At 38.6% G+C, this 17,463-nt stretch overlaps 1 protein-coding gene across 1 annotated transcript; it reads left to right on the top strand.

The window, feature by feature from the left end:
- The first annotated feature begins 273 nt into the window (after nt 1–273).
- Nucleotides 274–7,146, top strand: tmem106ba (transmembrane protein 106Ba). Its single transcript, XM_034211293.1, has 8 exons — nt 274–410; nt 1,609–1,801; nt 2,106–2,169; nt 2,315–2,474; nt 3,079–3,219; nt 3,650–3,699; nt 3,785–3,838; nt 5,125–7,146. Exons 2-8 carry the CDS (start codon nt 1,621–1,623, stop codon nt 5,243–5,245), a joined length of 771 nt encoding a protein of 256 aa, XP_034067184.1. The 5' UTR covers nt 274–410; nt 1,609–1,620; the 3' UTR covers nt 5,246–7,146.
- The last annotated feature ends 10,317 nt before the right edge of the window (nt 7,147–17,463 follow it).

Here is a 17,463-nt window from a genome sequence, read left to right as displayed (position 1 = left end):
CCCCTCTAATCTCAGATGCACCCTGAGTCATTTTGTTTATGTACAGTGAGCCTTTCTACAATATACAGTAAAGAGACAAACCCACTAGCATTATAGGATATACTATGACTTTGAGCCAAACACTTGTTTTTGGGCTGTATAAATAAATTGACTTGAACCAGTTGCTGATTTAGAGTACTGGCACCTTTTTTATTCCAATTCAAGCACTGATCTGAATAATTCCGCAACCAATAACTGTCATTGTCCCCCTGTGTTGTTGTGGTAGGGTCCGCACGGTGACCACATATGACACGAGTCTGGCCAATCAGGAGACGAGGGGGGCGTTCCCATCGGCTTCATTCTCCACTGCTGTGCTGGACCACAACAAACAGCGAGGACAACGAATGTTAAGCAAGTAAAACAAATAACAGGTAAGACGTTAGCTAACGGGAAAACAATATGTAGTTTACTGACTGCACAACATATAACAACAAGGGTAACGATATATATGCGGATTCTCCTGTTGCGATGCCATTAATTCGAACGATGTGTTCATTAAATATCAGAATTACGCGACGAAATTAAGAACAATATTGATGATGCTGTTGAAATCAAAATGTAGAGACCAAATATCACCTTTTGGAGGAAGAATATATAGGTTTTAGCAGTGTTCATGCGGCCGGTACGTTGTGTTCTTGCTGAGTCTCTGCAGCCCAGCGGCCTGTGTACAGACTCATAACAGACATCCTGTACTGAGTGACAGCGTGCTGTGTGTCGGAGGCATCTCTTATTATCATCTGCACGGTGTGTCTCGTACATAATGTATCAGTAGCTTTTTTGGTGGAAGAAATATTCAAATCCTTGTAAACGCACTAATAGTCTGTGAAAATAATCCACTACCAGTAAAAGCCCTGCATTCAGCCTTGTGGAGTTAGTAGGCCCTGTTATGTGTTATCAGCCTAATCTACTAAATCTATTAAGTAGAAGCACTCATTGTGATGTAAGAATTTGTCATGGTGCATTTTGCACCCCTCCCAAATAATGTTGCATTAATATTACTGCTGTGTTTATGTTAGATGTGGAAGTACCGGATCTTGTTCTAAAGTTTAAAAAAATATTACCAAAGTGCAGAAATAATCTGTTACATGTTAAAGGCTTACATTCAAAATGTTAATTAAAGTACCAAAAGATGGTCATATAAGTCCTTAAAGCTGTGTGTGGAAAAAAATAACTCTAACAATGCTATGAAAATGTTTTGAAAGGACACAAAAAATGACATTATATTGCTTTGCCTACTAGCCATATCGCAATAAGCTAAAACTTAAAGCATTACCATTTTGATGCCAGGTTCTTGCCAATACAAAACCCTATAAAAGTCTGTATACAGAGGATTCAACAAACGTACATTAAGTAAAGTTAACATATGTGTCTCCATTGAGCATCACAGAATTATTTCAGTTGCATTAGGTCATTTTACCGGAGCCTTTTTTCTTGGAAAACGTGGCCTGGAATTCGTCCAGGTCCCATTTCACATTCAGACCGCTGTGTGGCATGTGGTTAGTCAGCATTTCCTGCTGTACCTACATGGCGGTTCCTCTCGGCTCATGCTATCTTTTGTGTTGTGTACAGACGGCTGCAAATATGGGCAAGTTCCATTCTCACATGGCTAACCCCAAAGACGAAAGTCAGGACGCGCTGACAGCTTCTGACGGGGATGAGGATGGAAAGAATGGAGACGTTTCTCAGTTCCCCTACGTGGAATTCACTGGACGGGACAGCGTGACATGTCCGACATGTCAGGGCACCGGCCGTATACCACGAGGTAAATCTTTATAGATATACTAACTCAACTCAAACTAGCTAAAGCTAAAAAGGCAGCATCACTTCATGTTCTCAAAAATTAATTGAGGAAATTAATTCATCACTGCATTAAAAAAATACTGCATTCAGCTGTCCTGTATTGGTGGGTTAAGAGTACATTTTAAGTGGAAAAAGTAAACTGCAAGATATATCTGTGATTCTTCCTAGTAGTGTTCACAGTGCAAATCTTACAAAATAGTGCCTTTTTTCAAACAGCCGAATGATACAGCTTTCCTTTGATTTCCTTTCTTTGCATTTTAAAACAGGTCAAGAGAATCAGCTTGTGGCTCTGATTCCATACAGCGACCAAAGGCTCAGGCCGAGCAGGACGTAAGTCTGCACTCTGCGCTCTTCTTAAAGATTAACGGTGTTGGCTGTATGCGTGATGAAATTCAAAAGAACACACAGTAGCATGTTATATATTGAAGTCCTCAGCTGGATTCAGGGTTTCACTTCTCTTTTCCTTCTCATGCAGAAAGCAGTATGTCACAATATCAGTGGTCCTCTGCCTGCTGCTGTCAAGCCTCGCTGTTTTCTTCCTATTCCCTCGCTCTATTGATGTCTCCTATGTGGGAGTGAAGTCCGCCTACGTCTCCTACGACCTGGACAAACGCATAGTTTATCTCAACATCACAGTAAGATTGTGTCAGCATATTCACCTTAATAGAAACACTCTAGGATGATTCAATACGTTGGCTTGTGTTTAGGTTAACATTATATAGATTAGATTAGATGTACTTTATTGATCCAAATTGGAAAATGTGTTTTGTTATAGCACCATGTAAAGAACGCATTGCAAATGCGCCAAATGTATGTATAGTACCGTAATTACAAATATGTAAGTAGGAGAAGAGCATGCTTCGAGAGTTAAACACATTTTTGTTATCCTATTTGTGCAGTGTTGGCACCATAAGGCTGCACAAGCCTTTTTGTGAATTCCTCTTTGCATGTTACTGGTTCAACAACCAAAAATAAACTGTTACAGCTAGCAACTGGCTGGTGAGTAATGTGGAGTATTTCTCATCTCAAGAACCAGAGACTTCCCTCAGGGGTTGGTGGAGAAACAAATTCAATGGAGAGATTGCAATTTCAATTTAAAATGTGGTAATATGTAAGTGTTATGTTTAATAGTAAATATTATAATGACAATGATTACAATCTCTACAAGTCAATGGTGTAGCTCTTTAAATCAACCACTATTCTGCCATTATCTCAAGCCTTTTATCTTCTTCCATCCAGAGCACCCTGAACATCACCAATAATAACTACTACACCATATCTGTGACCAACATCACAGCCCAAGTGCAGTTCTCCAAGACGGTGATAGGCAAGGCCAAGTTGAACAACAGCTCAATGATCATACCACTGGATGAGCGGCAGGTGGGTTGAAATACATTTGACTATTCGCACACAGAAACTCAAAGCTAAGACAATCTATTTATTATTATCGATTTAAAAAAGTTGATTGACATTTGGATGTCCTTAAGTTATTACAGCTGCTTATACAACTGCTCATTGTTATGCCTAAAGTCACAATACCAAGAAATCTCATACAGTAGCACAACTAATATACATTTTGTTTCTGTAAAAATGCCTCACACCAATGTTTTCCTCATTGTTAAAGCATTATTGTCTTGTCTTGTGACATTACAAATCATGGTACCACTTCTTTCTACTAACTAGACAATTGGCCAGTGAGACCGTAAAATCTATACAATTGAATCTGTTTTTTTGTTTTAATTGGCATAAATGTGTATTAGGTTAATGTGTCATATTGATTTCAGCTCAAAGGCTTTGATTGTTATTGCAGATTGACTACACAGTTCCCACCACCATTGCCGATGAGATGAGTTACATGTTGTAAGTATCTTTATAGAACATTACAAAAATGTACTGATTACACGTTGATCCTTTTTTAAATCACAAACCAAATATTTTCTTACAGTGACTACTGCACCTTGCCAACCATCAAAGTTCACAACATTGTGGTCATGATGCAGTAAGTATGGCTTAAGATACAGTTATTGTATCACATGCCACATTCTGATGTTTTACTTTACATATAATCATACTGAATGTATTATTACGTATTGTGTATTTGATCCTTTCATACATCAACATCCATTTCAACAACTTTGCCTCCATACACTTACATAGACTCCCACACATACTGAAAAACTGCCCAGAAACAACACCGTCCAACAGGAGATACATGGGCCTTTGGGTGCACTGCTCATTACACGCTAACACTGACTTTCAAACAGATTGCAAAGCAAACATTTGGCTGAGGCTGAAATAATCTTTATTAGTCCACCTAATCCTCTGTGGTCTAAGCCAAATAACAGCTTTCTAGCCAATTAACAGTAGACTGAATCCCAGTAAAAATGGTACCATAACACCCACTTTGCAATTCAGTGGTTTTATATCCAGACCATAAAGCCCTGAGGATCACGCTTCCCTTTAAGTCATTTAACAATGGAAGATGTGTTTATTCAAACAAACTGCTTTTGTCTGATGCTTAACATTTTGGGAGAATGAGTCTAACAACTGGCTTTAACAGAAAGCAACACAACTACAGTATTTCAAACCGGAGAGACGTGATGTAAGAATTACATATTTATTGTTTACACGTCATATGAATGAAATGATTGCCATGATAATACAACAGGAGAATGTAATGGTGTTTGGCGATTAGGCCCCGGTTTGCAGGATAATCATTCAGGAGGGAAAGCACCGCTCCGATGAAATCCCCGGGGTCTAGACACTGGTGGTGGTGATGAGTAGGTGAGACCGGTCTGAAGGAGGAAGGTTTAGCTTTGTCCTGAAGGAGACAGGAGGCGAGAGGGGTGGAGGCGGGTTGCGTGTGATCATCTGCAATGACAACTGACAGGGAGGAAGAGCAGGCATTTAAGGAATTTAGCATGTGCATCGATTGGCTGCTGAGGGGTGACGCCCTCGTATTTAATGAGGGGGGAAGGGAGCCATAGAGTGACGTGTAAGTGACTCGTGTTAGGTCTTCCTTATTGAACTTGCGCTAAAGCTTTCATAACATAAATATGGAAATGCAAGTAAATAATTATCTTTCTTTTGAATTACTCATAATTTCAGCACCGGTTACAGCAAGCCAATGCTAAGAAATGAAGCAGTCTAAGCTACATAGCTCAATAGTTAGCAAAGGAGACAAAATGAGTTCAAACTAGGTAGGCTTCAGAGGTCACATTCGTCCTGAGCGTGTCTCACCTTGTTATCTGATGTATCGTTGTTGACTCTGTGGTTGTTTTTCAGGGTGACGGTGACGACTTCGTACTTCGGCCACACGGAGCAGGTCTCCCAGGAGATGTACCAGTACGTGGACTGTGGGGGGAACACCACCTCCCTGCATGGTCATGTTCAGGTCTACCAATAAAAAGAAACAGAAGGAGCCCAAGCATTAAAACACTGCTGTGGCTGAGGGTCTAACAGAAAAACAGGCTGACTTCCACGAGGCAAATCCTTGCACAATGACAATGAAATAATGCATAGGGACATAACTTTTGTTAAACTAGTCAGTGGCTCATCCATTCTTACGATTCCCAAACACTTGCACGAGCTTCTTTGGGTTGAAACTTGTCAAACAGGCTGTTAAAAGTAGAGAAGACATATTTTGCATTACTTGCCTCAAGGTTTGTTGTCATTTTTCACCCAGGTGCCAACAAAATAAGTTATGAAATATAATATTCACATAAATGGATAACATTCCCATCATGTTTTCACTGTGATTCCTGAACAATTACATTTCAGAAAGCATTAGTTTCAGATATGATGCACTTTAACTAGCGATGCACCAATCATTCGGCCAAAACCAAAGTCATATATATTGTTTTGCCTTTGAAATGTACAAACATGCCGCATAATGGTTCGGTTATGGTCACACAAAGACAAACACACACACACACTCACATCATATCGTCATTATTTATGGTAATGACATAAAGTGTGTTATTATACAGATATGGTTGGACTGTAACTTGGCACAGTTTTGGAGAACATGTTAGTTAATGGTAAAAATATGTATTGTAAACATTAAATTCAACTTTTATTATCAGGAAAGTTACAAAGCTGTTTGTGTAAATTATAGTTCTTGTTGATAGAAAGGAAATCTAAACCAACAGGTCAGACTTGAAAAATAATTGACATCGACCAAAAATGTGCAGTTGGTGCATCTCTAACTTTAACCTGGTCCATATCTATAGATATGAATGAATGTAGAATGAGTATCACCTACTACTCTATACCACTTTTAATGAAAAATACAACCAAGGTTCAAGAGTGGAAAAAAATGTTGCTGTTTCTCTTTTTGCTGTCACTTTCTCTTTTTTTATTTGCTTTATAGAAATATGATTCTTTATTTGTGTAGCACTAAATAGATGATGTTTTATATTGTATCAGTTGTTATTTTTGCTCAGAGTTCTTTAGCTTGGGTATACATGTAGGTAGTGTAAGTATTTTCTTATGTTTAGCTTGCATTCACCTGAGTGATTTAAAAGCAAATGTGACTACTGTGAAGACTGCTACATATTGTTACAAGGTAACAAGATAACTGTAAAAGGGATTTATAAAAAAGCTAATTTATAGCTAACATGAAGCATTAAAGTGGTCTATAAACATGCTGAACTGTGTAAATGTAAAATATGTCACATCTGTCTTGCTTCCTAACATGCTTTATCTGGATTCATTGCAATTTCTTCCCTTTCATTGTGGTTTTATGTTTGTGGGCTATGGTGTAATTTGCAATGATGTGTTTAATATTCTAACACACTTTAACTTGTATCATGAGTGGACTGGTTTTCATTACATTACTGTACATGTCACTTGTTAGACGCTTTTATCCAAAGCGACTTACATACTCAGTACTGTGGGCAATCCCCCAGGGACACAACGACATGCTGACTGCAGTGGGGTTTGAACCTGTGCTCCCCTGATCCCAACACCAACGCACTACCCACTGCACCACACGCCCACGTTTTCTTTGGGTTCTTTTAGTCAAAGCTTATCATTTTGTGTTGAAATTTAAAAAAAGCTCAAAATGTGAAGTATCTAAAGGTTTTTGATTATACAGTAATTAATTTGTGATCGGACAGATATGATGAAATGCCATAATGCAAGTTTTTCTAACTATTACTACAATTTCTAGATTCATAAGAAATCTGTAATCACCCATCCCTTCTTTATATTTGATGAGATAGTGTATATTTGAAAACCTCTACACAGGGGTTTTGTGTTTTTCATGCATTAAAACAATAAAATCATGCCTCATTTTAAAAGCTCTTTCAATGTATTGGATGTTGTTATTCTCTGTACACACTGGGGGGTGCCATGTGGTCTCAGCTAAACTACAGTTGTACTCAACTAACTGGTAGATATAACAAATAATCTAAATTGACTTTTTAGTCAAATGTTGTTTACAGTACAGTTTACTACAACTTTAAAGGGAGACAAAATGTGTTGACCCGGTAATATAATTGCATGTTTAATGTAGGGATGAAACTAGCAAGTATTTTAGTTTTTCATTACTTCCTATTCATATGGTGAATTGTTTAATCTATAATACATAATCCACATACATTCAGTGTATTAAAAAGGAGAGTAAATACTGAAAATATTTACTTCTGAAAAGTCAAAACCAGGGAATTGTGGTCTCTATCTGCAGGAAGTTTTTCCTTGTACGATGTGAGGGTCTAAGGACAGAGGGTGTCGTATTGTCATACTGATATTTTGTGCAAACTGTGAAGTCCACTGAGACAAATGTAACATTTGTGATATTGGGCTATATAAATAAACATTGATTGATTGATTGATTGATTGATTGATTGATTGATTGATTGATTGATTGATTGATTGATTGATTGAAAAGTACACCAGTTTTTAAAGTGTATCATTCATCAAAGTAATTGCAGATACAATATATGTCAATTGGCTAAACTATTTAAAAAGTAATTGTTTCAATGCTAGTTTATGAATAACCATGTTGCAGACTGAAAAATACAAGATACTGACAATATTTTTTTATTCAAGACTCTTACCAGTAACAGGGCTGAAATGGAAATGCCATACATGATATAAGAAAAATCTGTTTAAATCCTTTGGGGGGATAAATATGATAACCAAATATACAAGTCTGATCACTATTCTGATGTTTTACGTTTGAAATCCTTACAGACTTACTATGGTTTGTTTTTTGTCTGACTTATTTGATCCCTTCACATGTCAAAAAGTATGCAGATTAGGACTTAAACATTGTAAAACAATATATATATATTATTTTTAATTTATTTATTTCACTACACCATTCTCGCTGTGTTGTGACTCTGATATTGTCCTTGCTGGAGCGAGAAGCACAAGATGTCCCCAGTGTATCACGGTATGTTCACATCTGTTGCGCTCATTTAAACACCAGTTCACTTCCTCTCTGAGATCCAGCTCAGTGGTTTGGACCGGAGCTTCACTGGGATACACGTTGCCAAAAAACACACACACACACACACACACACACACACACACACACACACACACACACACACACACACACACACACACACACACACACACACACACACACACACGGGACTCGGATAAAACTATGAGGAAAATCAAAGCAGCAGATGTTGAGATATCCAGATGTATTTTCTCTGTAGTGTCTTTCTAGCTCCTAAATTCCCCAGAATTATAACAGAAACATCTTGGACCCCAGCTGGCTGTGTTTTTCTGTCAAACATTTGTGAGAGATGTTTGCCCATTATCTTGTTGTTTATTGAATACAAGTTAGCTTATATAACAATATCAAATGTATGTGTTCTCTTTATTAGCAGAATAGGCTATAATCATTTAAATATTTTCATGATTTATACATCTTCAAATACGTCAAGTTTTGCAATCAATTATATTCTGTTATTTTAGTCTTTTTGAGCAATAATAATAGGTTATCACTGTCAGGGGAAATGAACTAATCACAGGTAAACAGTTTAATAGTTAGATTAAATAAAGCTGAATTGATATGCTTGTGAAATCTGTGGAAATGTAACATGCAACTTTAAAGTTATAGGCTGATCATCCTGACAGTTTTGCAAATTGTCAGGCAGCATACAGAACTTTGTATCAAATACCATATTAATTTATGGCACGCAAAGTGCTTCAGGCTCCTAGTTTTCTTATAGGAACATTACAGTTTTCAATAGAGGCAAATTGAATAGTATGGAAAGCTAATTAACTACTAGTTCTCATAACAGAGACACAGCAAAGAGGACACCCACATCCGCTATTGATCTGGTTGTGTTATTGCCATTAAAGCAGACCTCCCCCTCGCCCTGTACTTTGTATAGACCCAGCACTTCCTCTCAGGTCAAAGGAAATGGCTTTTCCACATGTCTTCTTGAAGTCACATCTCCAAACAAGTCTTTCAGAAAAAAATAGAATCTAGCTGGCTCCAAACTGAACCTCTTTTGCCTGTGCAAACCATATACGGTGAAAATTGATCCTACAATATGATGGACATTAGATATCACCGTACAAACAATGTACACATTAACAAGTTTACAAGAATGTTGCTCTTCTGTTACTTTGACAAAGTGTTTGCTACACAGCGTGCGCTTGTGTAGGTTTTTACATAAGATGAACAATTATAGCTGATTTTTTTCTCTTTGGCTATTTTGTGCGAGTGATGTAATTTTGAGATTGTATATAGCTGTACTGTTTGTGTGATATGTAGAGGGGCAGCAGTCCAAGCATAGCGGTATAGATGAATTTGTACCAGTGCAGAGATCTGCGCATTGATAGTGATGTCCAGTCTAAAGCGTACAGCGTGCAATGGTGTGTGAGGCGTTCACAGTTGGTTATGAACCTAGAGCCCCATGGTAAACAGCGTCCAGCAGATGAAGGGAGTGAGCAGAGGCGTTCATGTACACAACATCCCCGTAGTCCAAGAGCGGCAAAAATGTGGCAGCTACAAGACGTTTCCTAGCACTTGTGTAGAAGCAGGCCTTGTTTCTAAAAAAGAATCCCAGTTTTAATTTAAGTTTCCTTAAATTACCAGAATCTCAGCTTTGTAAATAAAAATGATGAATGAACAAACAGAATAACCTGAATGTGGACTTGTTATGCCCCGAGCCTGTTTTCAGGTCTCAGGCTCGAAAATGACATTCCCAGAACAAATGACCATATCTTCCCTTCTAAAAGGGTTACATTAATAATCTTTTTTCTCAAAGCAAGGTTACACCTGTGAGTTGGATGTAGAAGTGTCAGAATCAATATAGATGTTTTTATTTTAAAGTAAATTCAGATTAAACACAGTAAAACAATTATTGTGTCCGTCCAAAAAAAAAGAATTACTTATAGTGAAAACCAGTGGCGGTTCTAGACCAATTTGACTGGGGGGGCCACTGGGGGGCCAGTTATTTTCTGAGGGGGGCACAATAAATGCAGGACGAAAAAGATAACTAGACAGTATGAAGCAGAGGTGTGGACTCGAGTCACATGACTTGGACTCGAGTCAGACTCGAGTCACAAATTTGATGACTTGAGACTCGACTTGACAACATCACAAAACACTTGCGACTCGACTTGGACTTGAACACCAATGACTCGGGACTTGACTTGGACTTGAGCCTTCTGACTTGAGGTGACTTGATACTTTAATTCAGAGGTCTCCAACACGCCGATCGCGAGCTGCCGTTGGAAGAGCAGAATCCCGTCGGGGAAAGCAGAATCTTCAGCCACTCCTACTTTTGTTGAGAATCCTTGCAGGCAGGGGCGGGTCTTTATTTAGCTGGGCCACCATGCGGCCAATCATATGCGAGGACACACTAGGATCATACCATTATGTGAAAGAAGGGTGGGGGCACAGCATGTGTAGTGGTACAGGCCAGATGCACAGAGCGACGGGGAGACGGGGAGCCGGATTTAAATGCAAGTGCGTCGGAAAAAGTCAAGAAATGAGCGAAAACCGAAAAAAGAAGCAGCATCTGGCTTTTCAATGATATTGGAGAAAGCAAAGCTGAGTGCAGGATTTGTAAAATGAAAATAACCTTCAGAGCAGGGTTTTTTTTTGGTAACCACTCAGGATTTATTGACAGAGGTGGGAGAAGTTCAGACAATTAAAAAAGTTACAATCAGGGTTCCCGCGGGGTCTTAACAAGTCTTAAAAAGTCTTAAATTTGATAATCTGAATTTAAGGCCTTAAAAATGTCTTAAATATGATTCAGAAGGTCTTAAAAATTATCGGATTTGAAAGGTACTTCTGTGTTGCGATAGCGTCTAAATGTGTTTTGGGGGAAATGTCCGGGCTGCAAAGTAACCAGTACGGTAATAGCCTTTCAGTTCCCCCCAACAATTTGTATTGAATTAAATCAACATGGAACCAGTAATCACTAACTTTATTTCCCCCGGCCCCTTATTGGAGAACACCCAACTAGTAACCTAGCAACCAAGCTTCAGCTCATGTAGCCTATCTTCGAATCTACTTACAAATAAATATGGGGAAGTGTAAGTTCAACCGTATTTGGTTGGAAAACATCTAATTTAGTGCTTGGTTGAAACCAGTGGAGGGAACGTGTTTGAAGCCCGCTGCACCTTTTGCAAAATAAATTAGCGTTTGTTTGGCTAATGTAGCGTTAGCTAGTGCAGCGTTAGCTAATGTAGGGTTAGCTAGTGCAACAGCTCCCGCAACAACACCGGGGGACCTCCGGGCGAAGTTTGGGTCTAGGTCAACCCTAAAAGCGGAGGTGCTGTAGACGCTAAATACCACAGCTAAACACCAATCATACAACAGCAACGATGAAAGATTGTAGCCAAGGCAGCAGAGCTCTGAATATAGCTCTTGTCACTCTCTCTCAGACACACACACACACACACACACACACACACACACACACACACACACACACACACACACACACACACACACACACACACACACACACACACACACACACACACACACACACACACACACACACACACACACACACACACACACACACACACACACACTAGGGCTGCTCGATTATGGCAATAATTAAGATTATGTTGGTCAATAATTAATATCACGATTATTAAATATGATTATTCATTGACTTTGAAAACATCCATTTATTGAACTTTAAAACAAATAATAATTTGAACAGTATCTTTTTAACTGTTGATTACCCTGAACGTATAATTCAACTGAAAAACCAATACAAAAATGTATTAAATAAATAATACATTACTAAAAAAATAATTAGATCAAATATGTTGTAGTGCACTGTCACAACCTAGCAAAGCAAAATAATCGTTTTTTCCGATGTTGTTTTCGTAATTGTGGCAGGCCAAAATCGTAATTGCGATTAAAATATGATTAATTGCACAGCCCTAACACACACACACACACACACACACACACACACACACACACACACACACACACACACACACACACACACACACACACACACACACACACACACACACACACACACACACACACACACACACACACACACACACACACACACTCAAGCACACAGACACACACACATACACACACACACTTTTTGTCTAACACGCTAACACAGTTCTGTACTGTTATGCTGTTATGTTCAGTCACTGTTCTTATGTTGAACATGAGTACATTTACTTTGTAAGTGATTATGGGACGTATTTCTTCTTTCATATACATTTTCCTTCATACTTTATTGCCGTGAAATAGGTCTTAAATTCTATTCAAAGTGGTCTTAAAAAGGTGTTATTTGTGTTGGCGAAACCTGCAGAAACCCTGTACAATAAAAAGTCCTGCATTCAAAATGTTACAAGTAAAAGTACAAAAGTATTAGCATCAAAATATAGTTAAAGTACCACCTGCAGAGGGATCTAGATGCAGGTGTTCTTTGTAGAGACCGCCTCGCTGCACATTATCCCTTGCATAAAGATAGATTGTGGGTCCCTTACAACATGTTGTACACAGTGGAAATAAACATTCTGGTTACCTCAACATCAGGGATCTTATACATTAAACTCCTTCTGAATCAAACCGTCACGGTAGCCTTACCTTACTGATCCCTCTTAAATTAGAAAAACACACGTTACTTTACCAGCAGAGAGAAAATTGATTATTAAATGATTAATGTGACTAATAAAGAGCAGTTTGATTATTAAGTATTATTCTGTTGATCGATGTCATTACATTTGGTGAAAAACACATAATGACTTGTTTATGACTCGTTTTGTCAAAGTTTAGGACTTGGACTTGACTTGAACTTGCCCATCCTGACTTGAGACTCGACTTGGACTTGAGCGCAAAGACTTGAGACTTGACTCGGACTTGAGCGCAAAGACTTGAGACTTGACTCGGACTTGCAAAACAATGACTTGTCCCACCTCTGGTATGAAGTAATTGCGCATAAGAAAATAATGCAGTACATTTATTGGTATTTGTTTAAGTACGCTTATTTATTTCAGATAGATCTTATAGTTATTACTGTTAGCTTCAGCTTAAGTTATAGTGCAATGTTTGCACTAACACATTTAACATTTAAAAAAAAAAAGGTCAGTGTTAGGGGGGCACTGCCCCCCCCCCCCCCCCCTAGAACCGCCCCTGGTGAAAACCACCCTTGAATGATGGGATGGTAGACTAAAAGCTTTAGGAATCCAAACTACAACATATAATAAGTACCCTGTATCAAGATTGATGCCAAACAAGTGAAATTTGACCTTTTTATAGAGATTTAGCAACAAAAAAAACACTTCTGGGGTCATTTGGGTGGATTTTCCATATCTCTGGCCCCCCTTGGTCGATTTTGCTGATTGACATCTCTTTCTAACCGTCAGAGCCAATGGAATCGAGGGGAACTCCCACATACTCCTTATTTGGTCATGTGTGGTAAAGCTGCGATAACTCTGGTGGCTACCATTAGCAGCTAACTTTTACTCTCCGATTTTTACATAAAAATGGAATTATGGATTATAAATAAAAACAATTATTACCCAGAAACATTATCAACCTACGGATTAACTGATTCAGCCTAGTTTTTTCTCGTATATATACCCAAATAATCTGTGGAACCTCAGTTTTAATCGGATATCTTGTATGTGCAGCTACGATAAGTAATAAGGGTATCTTTTATCTTGAGTTCTGTGCCAAAGTGTGTTAGCATTTTTCGCTCAGGGGTCATTTAGATGCTTCTTATGAGACTTGTGTTTTGTTTTGGTAAAAATGGTTTGTATCGTCAGTTAGCTGAGATTATTCCCGTTAATCTGGTATGACACATTAAGAAGCCCTGAGACACAGTTTTGTGAACAAAAAACCTGCAGCCCCCTCCACAGGGGGCTCTCGGGCTAAACCAACAGTCTCACTCCCTGAGAGTCCAATAGCGGTGCTTGGTCAGGGTCCTTTGGCATGCAGTTGTGACGCGCCGAGTCTCCTTCAGCTTCATTCAACTGATTGCAATGTATTCCCATCGGCGGCGGTATTTGACGCTCAGGGAAGCACCGCATCGGTCCATGTCGGTGGCAGTTAAAGGCAATGTGAGCGTCCATTCCCATTGGATAACGGAGGATTTTACACCCGGAAGTAGTATTCTCCTTACTGTCGATTGATTTTACATTGATATATGCACTACTCATCAACTCAAAAACACCAGATTATCCTTGTTAATTTCACAACATTGATTGGTTTAAATTGTGTACAATGCTTTTGTATTTTCCTCCCTTTTTTCGGAGTTTAGGATGGCAGAAGACACTACACTACCCAGAATCCTCAGCTATCGTTTGGGACTACACCATGTGCTTTGCTTGACAAACCTTGACGAACTTGATTAGTCCTCAAGCTCTGTGATTGGATGTTGGGAGTGGCAGTGCGCGAAGTTTACGCCGAGCGTCAAACAGCACTTTGAAATGGAATGAAACCCATCGACGGCACACTATCCAAAACAGGAATCGAACGTGTCCTACCCCCCCCCCCCCCTCCCTTAGGTCATAGGCTCCTCCAACAGTGCAACACAATAAAACAGATACACAGAAAAATAGTGCAAGTAAATACAAAAATAAAAATAGTAAATAGTGCAATAAGAGTCTACAAGTGATTGGAATATGATATAGTAGATAAATAATTTCTAATTAGCAGCCAGATGAATGTTATGGATGTTGTTTCAAAGTTCAGGTGTTTAATAGTCTTGTGGCCTGTGGGATGAAACTGTCCCTGAGTCTGGTGGTTTTAGGATGCTGCGGTACCACCTGCCAGACGGCAGCAGACAGAACAGTTTGTGGCTGGGGTGATGGGGGGTCTTTTATAATCCTGAGGGCTTTCTTTAAGGTTAACCTGGTATTTTTACTCCACTACATTTATTTTAGTTACTTTACAGATTTGGATTAATTATGTGAAATATATAAACAACCCTTAAATCAGACTTTAGTTACACCTGAGTAAAATTCAGTGAAGGTGATTCTCAAGTGCCAACAATCAGGAGAGATATTTGGTTGTGGGTGCTTGAGAAGACTACATATTTATCTGCAGATCCCTATAAAGCATATTCATTACTCGTTATTCTCTAATCGTTCATAAAAGACTGTATATAATGGCTATTTTGCACATCCCTTTCAAGATTTTCTAAGGTTTATTGACATATCATATACACAACTACGGTGTAGTTATGCAATGAATGGAAAACTTGGGTCACAGGTTCCTCAACAAGACATCTATCAATATGTGTGTATACTGCCACCATTAAACTGTCGTATTCTGCACATTTCTTATTCTATCTATATACATCTTATAAGAGTATAACAAATATGTATAATATCGGTTAAAATAAGTGCTTCAACATAGTTAACATTGCAGGAAAGTTGATTGTCAAGTTCCAAAACAAACCATGCAATATATTAGACTTGAAGTACTTTGTCAGGCTTAATATGTATCTGTAGATACCCCCAAAGCTTTTTTCTGATTTTAAAGACCTTAACCTAAAGTATTCTTTAATGTTTAAATAAAGCCTTATTGGTTTGTCTGTTTTGCACATCCTTCTATTAATATATATTTTTAATATCAGGCACTACACTGTTTTATTGTAGAGATCACTTACAGTATCTTCTTGATATTTTGTGTTAACAAAATAAAATATATTGCTGTTTCTGGTTTAGTTTACGACGGATATATTTTGTTATTGTTTTTGATATTTGTAACACAAAAGCGATGGAAAAAACCCACAGCAACACAGAAAAGATGGTCTTAACATGACCCAGTGGTCTAGTAGTTAATAAAAAACAATAATATAAATACAAATTATTACTACTAACTTTATTGTGAAATTAAAACAGAACGGTAAAAGAATAGTTTCTGGTCTATTCTGAGGCCCGATCTCTGTAGATAAATAAAGAACTGTGACAGATGTGTAATATTTAATGCAGCCAAACCATTTATTACAATGCATTCATGTGATGACTTTCAAAGAGTAAAGCAAGCACTGCTGAATAAAGTATGATTTTATCTTTTACGAAACGTTTTTTTTCATATGGAATGCAGTTGGAGGTCAACAGAGCTTGAGGACTAATCACGGGGTTTGTCCATAGGGTTTGTCGAGCAAAGGAACGATAGCTGAGGATTCTGGGTAGTGTAGTGTCTTCGGCCATCCTAAACTCTGAAAAAATATTTGTTTCTCCGAATCGAAGGGGAAAAATACAAAAGCAATGTACACAATTTAAACCAATGAATGTTGTGTAATTAACAAGGATAATCTGGTGTTTTTTAGTTGATGAGTAGTGCAGATATCACTGTAAAATCAATCAACAGTAAGGAGAATACTTCATTCCGGGTGTAAAATCCTCCGTTATCCAATGGGAATGGACGCTCACATTGTCTTTAACTGCCGCCGACATGGACCGATGCGGTGCTTCCCTGAGCGTCAAATACCGCCGCAGATGGGAATACATTGCAATCAGTTGAAAGCTCGCCTGACTGGCTGAAGCTCTTCTCACACTAGTCACAGGTGAAAGGTTTTTCTCCAGTGTGGGTTCGCAGGTGAACCTTCAAATCACCTGACTGGCTAAAGCTCTTCCCACACTGGTAAAAGGTGAAAGGTTTTTCTCCAGTTTGGATTATCTAGTGGTGCTTCAATGAGCGTGAGTCCGTGAAACTTTTCTCACACTGGTCGCAGGTGAAAGGTTTTTCTCCAGTGTGGGTTCGCTTGTGAATCGTCATCATAAAGTCTATCTGGGTTTTTGCAGGTCTCTTCCTATAAAACAAAAACAAAAATCAACAGAGAAAGTGACAAGTGTATTAGTACACATATGAATGTCTTGATGCAAGTTAAAAATGGACGTGACAGAAGTAAAGTAAGGTGTTACGATTATTGTGTTATGTCACGTTTTGTATGTCTTGTTTTGGGTGTTTTGCTGTTCTCCCTGTCGTGTTTTCCTCTTGGTATATTGTCTGGTCCTTTTCCCTGTGTTTTTCCTCCTGTCGTTAGTTTCCCTGGTGTGTCTAGTTGTCTGATTGTGTTCACCTGTGGCCCTTGTGTTTCTCCTCCCCTGCCCGGCTGTTTCTCGTTTTGTGATTACCCCTCCCTTTATTTAGTCTTGTCTCTTCCTGTGTTCAGTGTTGGTTCGTCGTTGGTCTGTGAC

Source organism: Gymnodraco acuticeps, unplaced genomic scaffold, assembly GCF_902827175.1.
Source record: "Gymnodraco acuticeps unplaced genomic scaffold, fGymAcu1.1, whole genome shotgun sequence".
NCBI lineage: Eukaryota > Metazoa > Chordata > Actinopteri > Perciformes > Bathydraconidae > Gymnodraco > Gymnodraco acuticeps.
This window is presented reverse-complemented; position numbering and strand designations above follow the sequence as displayed.

Bases quoted from the DNA above. Each gene is read 5' to 3' on its own strand.
- tmem106ba (XM_034211293.1), top strand. From the start codon at position 1,621: ATGGGCAAGTTCCATTCTCACATGGCTAACCCCAAAGACGAAAGTCAG. The intron at 2,475-3,078 runs GTAAGATTGTGT...TCTTCCATCCAG, and splicing joins TAGTTTATCTCAACATCACA to AGCACCCTGAACATCACCAA. The intron at 3,839-5,124 runs GTAAGTATGGCT...GTTGTTTTTCAG, and splicing joins AACATTGTGGTCATGATGCA to GGTGACGGTGACGACTTCGT.